The sequence below is a fragment of the Bison bison genome, unplaced genomic scaffold (genome assembly GCF_000754665.1).
Source record: "Bison bison bison isolate TAMUID 2011002044 unplaced genomic scaffold, Bison_UMD1.0 scf7180017864324, whole genome shotgun sequence".
Classification (NCBI taxonomy): domain Eukaryota; kingdom Metazoa; phylum Chordata; class Mammalia; order Artiodactyla; family Bovidae; genus Bison; species Bison bison.
Genome location: NW_011494896.1, coordinates 10406794 through 10415022, shown reverse-complemented (window position 1 = coordinate 10415022; position 8229 = coordinate 10406794). Strand labels below are relative to the sequence as shown.

General features: G+C 36.3%; 1 protein-coding gene across 2 annotated transcripts in view; it reads right to left on the bottom strand.

Annotated features, from left to right (window-relative positions):
• NARS2 (asparaginyl-tRNA synthetase 2, mitochondrial (putative)) overlaps positions 1–8229 on the bottom strand; it is a 135296-nt gene that overhangs the window by 3321 nt on the left and 123746 nt on the right. For both annotated transcript variants that reach the window (XM_010853224.1, XM_010853225.1), the window contains 2 exons: positions 2874–2971; positions 863–889 (listed from right to left, as the gene is read on the bottom strand). In XM_010853224.1, the coding sequence (XP_010851526.1) occupies positions 863–889; positions 2874–2971 (125 nt within the window). The remainder of the gene's footprint in view (positions 1–862; positions 890–2873; positions 2972–8229) is intronic.

Sequence of the window (8229 nt, the reverse complement as noted above, 5' to 3'; positions counted from 1 at the left end):
ACGTATATTATTTCATTTCATCCTCACAAAAATCCTGTGAAGTAGATATTACCATTCCATTTTATAACCAAGAAAACCAAGGCTCAGAAAGATTAAATATGCCAAAGTTCATTACTGATAAATAAAGCAATCGAGGGCCATTACTTGAACCCAATTTCAGGCTTTTTGCATCTCTGAAATCTAGTTCCATTACCAAAAGGGAAGTGTGTAATTTGATCTTTCCCTCTGCTGAGGACAGCAGAAGAGTTAATAATATGGTTGATACTATTATACAAGATCCTGAAAGAGTCTTATTACAGAAATATGAATAAATAAATAAGTTGTATATAATGAAAAGTACTTGAAAAAGGGATCTGCAGAAGGAATACCAGAACAACTTAGGAATGCAGAAAGATGATCTTCCCGAAGCAGCTTAGATTTGTACAGTTGGTGGAGACCCCAGGGATCACTTAGCTCAAGCCCCTAATTTCAATCATAGAGAAAATGAAGCATAATGGTTAAGAACCAAGTCCCAGTTCTATGCTTCTGTGTGCTCTTGATTAAGACAGTTAACACCTCCAGGTCCCAGGCCTGGATGGATAATAAAAAGGGAATAAGAATGGCACCTAACTCAGGGGGTATTGTGATGATTACACAAAACAATATCCATCAAAATTTTAACATTGTTATCTGGCACACAATTGGTAATAAACAAATGGCAGAATTATTATTACTACTTTTCAAAGACTCAAAGGGAATAACTAATCTCAGGACCTGTTCATTGTTTTAACCCTCTTCTATAGCACCCTGGAAATATAAGTGAAAACTATGTAACATTCAGACCCAGAGCCAGAACAAGAGTCATCAGGGGTCATATTCTTACCATTGGTAGGCTTCTGTCAGTCCTAATCTGTAAAATGAAAATAAGAAAATTCTTTCAGAGAATGACAATAAGATCAATATACTAACCACCAGACATTTATTTTGGGTTGTGTGCAAAGTGCTCTTTATAAAGAAGTAAATACCCAAACTTGTGCTCTTAAATAATAATATATAATACAGTTGAGGAGCTGCACCTTTATTAGGTGGTAAGAAAGGTAAGAAAACCAATATTAAGAAAACCAACAGTCCAATATTATCAAATAACAAATGCTATGGAAAGAAAGCAAGGTCCAGAGCTCAAGAGAGGGGGTTCATCTGAGATAAACTTATTGTCCTGTGATATAAGAAAACCACTATTACTACTTCGTAAGGATGTCTAAAGGTACACCCAGACAAGGGATGTACAGACACAATTTTCTTTCCATAATAGTAAAATAATAATATAGATTCTGAGGCTACTTCATAATATGGTTGCAAATTGTTTTTTTGCCAATTTGAGAAATGTTAGTTAATTAAAGTTCTTAGTACTCATTAAAATTTATTTCAGTCCTTAAAAGTATTTGGGACCATGGTGTATCTCAAAGTGATCGGGATTATGAAAAATTCAAATATGCAAAAATATGCAAAACATGAATAGAAGTCAAAGACAGATCCCGGCGATAGGGAAACACATATATCCACTTAATTAGGAAAGATAAATTTGGATATTATCAGATATTAGGTAAACATTTAATGTTATGAGGAAAGGTTTCCTGAAGGAAGGAAGCAAGTACAGAAAACAGACCAATTAATCTTTCAACAGATGAGATTTCTTGCCATGTGTGATTTTTATTGTGCTTTAAAAAAAAAAAACCCAGAGAATCTTCAAATTCTTTCCATCTAAGGAGTTTTACTGTCACTTCAATTCCACCATTTTCCCAGAACTTCCTAACACTATAAAAAATACTAAGGAGTTAGTAGTCTAGCTGATAAAAAGAGTCCTCCCAGAACATATTTATCCCCTTTCTTCTGGATGCTAACCCAAACAGAGCAGTTCGGATGACTGGGATTACAAAACCAAATTACTCCACAGATTTATAAGTTGGGATCTTGGAAAAGCAACAACTTTTTAAGCACTTCTCCATTAGGAAGAGAAGGCCTTACAAATGGCTAATTTAACAAACACGTCAAACAATCAAGACTTTTCCAGATTACTATGAAACCTAGTATTATCTGGAGAGAAAGATTATGCCTTCAACATGGGAAAGTCTTTTTTTTTTTTTTTTCCAAAAGTCTGGCACAGTAAAAGTGGAAACCATGGAAAACAGAGGTTTATAACCTTGGTTAGTTTAGGAAGTCATTGTGGTTTTTTGGCAGACCATGCATATACAGGAGTGGTAGTTCAATTAGAAACATGATTCCCCTACTTCTCATCTCCAAAACATTTTCTGTGTGTTTATGGATACATTTCCCAGGTCTCAAACAGTAAGTAAAAGTTATTCAAATACTTAAATCAAGATACTTACATAGTAGAAAACCCGAGGAAGGGAAAACTGCTTATTCTAAATGATACCTTAGCAGATAAATTTTAGTTTCTTTCTTCCTCCATCTTAATCCTTTCCCTGGTTTAGAGCCTGTCTTCACGATTTAGTTTAAAATCACACACACACACAAACCCAACAATTCCTTTTCTCCCAAAACACAGAGAAAAGGGAAGAACAAACTTTAAGGGGCTTTAGTTGTCTTTCCTTTCTCTATCACTAACTTTTAAAAAAGCTATTTCTATAGGGAGAGAGATATACAAATAGTGGACAAAAGAAAAAAAAAATCATTGTGTCATATAACAGCTCTAGGCTTTCAGAAAAAGAAGCTCAGAGAGGTTAAGTAACAACTTGCTTCAGTTCACACAGAATCTGAGATTCAGGTCTGTCAGGTACTAAGACCTACGTACTACTCTGTTAGTCTGCCATTACTGCCTCTGAGTGCCCCATTCCCATTTTTTAAGTTTCATTTTTTCTAGTTCTGATCAGTACCTGGCCAATCGCTGTTCTAATAAATGGTACCGTTCCTCTCTGAGGCTTCCTCCAAAGAGTTCTCCAACTCCAGGAACCAGAAGATCAACAGCAGCAACCTGAAAAGGAAAAAACTCACAAACACCATTCTGTTTTCATACCATCCCAACAATGTCAGCTTCTGAAGCAAGTGGAACTTACAACATTTTGATGACTGGCTGTTTAACTGCTTACAGTTAAACAGAATCTTATTTATATTAGCTGTTCGTGTCCCCTGTTTTAATACTAAATGTTTAACTATTATGTTTAGAATATAATATGCAGGTGGACAGTTGCCCCTCTGGCACCATTTATGTGGTATACTTAAAAAAATATGTTTTCTGCACAAATGTGGTACAAATGTTAGTCATAAAAAATGTGGAAAGTATTAATAATTATAAAAATATTTTAAAACACCTATCATCATGCAGAGGCAATTATATGTTAGCATATTTTCTTTCAGGTTTTTTCCTTGTATGCTTAAAGAGTATAACAGAGATCAAATTACATATAAAATTTACCATTCTCATTATCTTAGCCAACAAAATACAATAAATATTTTTCCTATGTTAGTAAAAATACTTCACATACTTAATGTTTTAATAGCTGCACAGTTTACTGTTTAGAAGTATCATAGTTTATTTAACAGCTTTCTGTTGAATATTCAGAGTGTGTGTGTGTCTTTCATAAACAATGTGGCAATGATGTTTTTCTTTAATTTGAAGTATGTTAGTACATGTAAAATATGCTCTGATTGTTAATCAAATTAAAACAGAGAGATACCACTTTGGTGTTATCAAAATGGTGCAGATAAACAATATAAACAAATATGGATTAGAGAATGCATAAACTAATACTCTCATACCTCTGATACAACCTTTCTGGTCAGCAATTGGGCAAAAGATAATCAAAAGCTTTAAAAGTGCAATTTGCTTTGACTCAGCAATAGGAGTTCTAGGAACTAGTTCTAACAAAATAATCAGAGATGCAAAAAAAGAAAAAAAATTCAACACAGAATATTTACTACAGTATTGTTTATAATAACAAAAAATTCAAGTGTACATCAAGAGGAGACCATCAGATAAATTTTAGACATGGAAGAAAATAGACTGACATCTATAATACATAATGAGGTGTAAACTGTGTTGCTATGATTTCTTTTCTTTTATTCCTATTTTCTTATTTTCTACAAGAAAGGTGTTATACTGTTGTAATAGAACAAAAAAAAATTGTAATAGGGTAAAATGGTGGCTTGATGTTTTAACTTGTATTTCTTCACTTACTAGTAATATTTACATTTTTGAGAACGTTTATTTGCTATCTATATTATTTTGTGACTTGGCAATTCTTTTTTGCAAGTTGGGGCGGGGAGGACAAAGAGGTGCCAGGTAGACATTTATAAGGCCAGTAATAAGAAGGCACAAAACTCAGAAAGATTTAATTTACAAATAAAAATAAGGAATCCATAGAACACATTTAATAATACATAAAAATCTAATCTTTAAATGTACATTATATTATAAACTCTTTTCTTAAATTTGCCTTACTTTAATATTAAGCCATTCCCCTGTTTTGATTTCAGAATTTTTGACTGAGGTATACTTTATAAATAACTAGTTTAATAAAAACTGTAGTAATTTAAGAATGTGTGCCAAATGCTATATAATCCTCATTAATATCATTAAAGAGAAAATATGAGATGTGATTTTCATCCCTCAGCCAAATTAAATTGAGACGGGACAGAAATATACTAATGGTTTCTAATTTTACAGTCTCCTGCTACTCAATAAGCTGGTGAGAAGTAAGTGTACAAACAGGTCTTTTTCACACTACAACTGTTGGTTGACTACATTTTACATTATCATGTACTAGTATAAAGGAAGAAGACTGTTCTACAAACCATAGGAAATGTATTTGTGGTTTAAGCCTCTATGAGCTTGGCTCTAACTGCAGACTCTGACAGTATCTGGCCCCTAAAAACACTGAGGTGCAGTTGGAAAAGAAAGCCTTCCAGAAATGACAGTGTGAAGGTGCAGATGGGCTGCAGGTAACAAGGAATGAAAATCCCCTTTGGATAGTAAAACAGCTAGTCTGGGAGAATTTTAGATGTGCTGAAATGCACTTTTTACTTTGACATAAATTCCCCAGGTATGGGCAAAACTGGAAATTCCCTTCAACACTACTGCTGGATTTGAGGCTCAAGTTATTTTGATGCAGTTCGATTCATAAGCCCCAGCAAGGGAAATTCATTAGATATCCTTAGTATTTAAGTCCTAAAAGATAATGTTCTTAAAGTGCTACACTCAATATGCCAGAAAATTTGGAAAATTTATCAATGGCCACTGGACTGGAAAAGGTCAGTTTTCATTCCAATCCCAAAGAATTTTCAAACAATTGCATACAATTGAGCTCATTCACATGCTCAAAATCCTTCAAGCTAGGCTTCAATCTGGAGAAGGCAATGGCACCCCACTCCAGTACTCTTGCCTGGAAAATCCCATGGACAGAGGAGCCTGGTAGGGTGTAGTCCATGGGGTCGCTAGGAGTCGGACACAACTGAGCGACTTCACTTTCATTTTTCACTTTCGTGCACTGGAGAAGGAAATGGCAACCCACTCCAGAGTTCTTGCCTGGAGAATCCCAGGGACGGGGGAGCCTGATGGGCTGCCATCTATGGGGTCGCACAGAGTGGGACATGACTGAAGCGACTTAGCAGCAGCAGGCTTCAATCGGACACGAACTGATAACTTCCAGATGTACAAGCTAGATTTAGAAAAAGCAAGAGAATTTCAGAAAAATATCTACTTCTGCTTCATTGACTATGCTAAAGCCTTTGACTGTGTGGATCACAAAAAACTGTGGAAAATTCTTAAAGAGATAGGAACACCAGACCACCTTACCTGCCTCCTGAGAAACCTATATGCAGGCCAAGAAGCAGCAGTTAGAACCAGACACAGAACAACGGACTGGTTTCAAATTGAGAAAGTAATATGTCAAGGCTATATACTGTCACCATGCATATTTAACTTTTAAGCAGAGTACATCATGCAAAATGCCAGGCTGGATGAATCACAAGCTGAAATCAAGACTGCTGGAAGAAATATCAACAAACTCAGATATGCAGATGATACCACTCTAATGGCAGAAAGTGAAGAGGAACTAAAGTGCCTCTTGATGAAGGCCAAAGAGGAGAGTGAAAAACCTGGCTTAAAACTCAACATTCAAAAAAACTAAGATCATGGCATCCAGTCCCATCACTTCATGGCAAACAGATGGGGAAACAATGGAAACAGTGACAAACTTTATTTTCTTGTACTCCAAAATCATTGCATATGGCGATTGCAGCCATGCAATTAAAAGATACGTGCTCCTTGAGACCCCATGGACTATACAGTCCATGGAATTCTCCAGGCCAGAATACTGGAGTGGGTAGCCATTCCTTTCTCCAGGGGACCTTACTGACCCAGGAGTCAACCAGGGTCTCCTGCATTGCAGGAGTATTCTTTATCAGCTGAGCTACCAGGGAAGCCCTCCTTGGAAAGAAAGCTATGACAAATCTAGATACAGAGACATCACTTTGCCGACAAAGGTCCGTACAGTCAAAGTTATGATTTTTCTAGTAGTCATGTCAAATGTGAGAGATGGATCATAAAGAAGGGTAAGCGCCAAAGAACTGATGCTTTCGAATTGTGGTACTGGAGAAGACTCTTGAGAGTCCCTTGGACAGCAAGGAGATCAAACCAGTCAATCCTAAAGAAAATCAATCCTGGATATTCACTAGAAGGACTAATGATGAAGCTCCAATACTTTGGCCACCTCATGTGAAGAGCTGACTCACTGGAAAAGACCCTGATGCTGGGAAAGATTGTGGGCAGGAGGAGAGGGGGATGACAGAGGATGAGATGGTTGGATGGCATCACTGACTCAATGGACATGAGTTTGAGCAAACTCAAGGAGATAGAGAAGGATAGGGAAGCCTGGTGTCAGGCAGTCCATGGAGTCTCCAAGAGTCACAAACCACTTAGTGACTGAACAACCACCACCACCCCTTGGTTGAGTATTCTTCCTTCCAAGTTGACTTCACAATATGTGGTCTATTGAGTGTACATATCCAATGTTTAAAATTTTATGATTTACTAAGTAACACTGATACAATTTTAAAAATTAGAATACTACTGGGTGATCCTGGCATCTTATCAGGGACTTCTGGGCAGTCATTTGTCCTAATCACACATGGCTGAATGGAATGAATGGACATTATTTTCTGTGAAACCAATACCCTAGCTGAATATTTGCCACCAGCCTTTGGAGGAATTACTTAGGACTCAAATTCATGGTATGTGATATTTTGCATGTTTGCTTAGATTCACTTCATTTAGATCCACAATCTGTCCCTTTCAAATGATCAAATATGTTTGGTCATTTATAAGTTATTCTTATATGTTCAAATGAGCAAAAACTTAGGCTATCTGAAATCAGAAAATTTTAGAGCTGGTTAGTACACTGTAGGTCATCCAGTACAATTCTCTAATTTTTATGGCGGGAGAAGCTCAGGCTCAGAGAATGGAAAGACATGCCTAAGGCCATACAAATAACTAGTCCAGACAAATAACTAGTAAGAGAGCTGGCTTTCAAACAAAGCACTAGTAACTTCTTAGTCCAGTGTACTTTTCACTATAACAATTGGGCATACCACTATTAAAATTATTATTTTTTGGAGAGGGTGAGGGGAAGAAAGAAAGAAAAAGAAACTATAACTGTAAAAATATACCGTATTACTATGCATTACCTCTGGCCAAATGTTATAAGCATAGGTTAAACATTTTCCTACTCCCCTCTCTTGACTTCCCAGAGAAGGCAACTGTGAGACACACTTGTTTCAATATTTTTAGATTGCATTGCACCCTTTGCAGAAGCTCTTGCAACCCTGCTCATAATCTGTAACTGCATCCCTACTAAAAGAAACACAGAATTCAGTTAGCTGACCCAAAGCCTGTTCACTCACCATTGAAAAAAATAAAGTAGGGATGGAAGCAGACACTTTGTTTACATGAGCTGAAAAGAAATCTAGGTTGCTAATAAATCAGTGTTGTATATATCAGTAGATTAAGTAAGTTACATTTTAATAATTAGCTCGGAGAAGCTATAGCACTGCATAAATTACAAAAGTACATGAATGTTTATTATAATACTTTCAGGTTTCAGGCTGTGAGATCACATTAGAGAGAGTGTCATAATGAAGGCCTCCCGGTACTTCTAAAGGTAACTGTGACTGCAGTCTACGAGAGAATTGCCTTTCAAGGAATCTTATGTAATGGCATTTAATGGAATCCCCCTG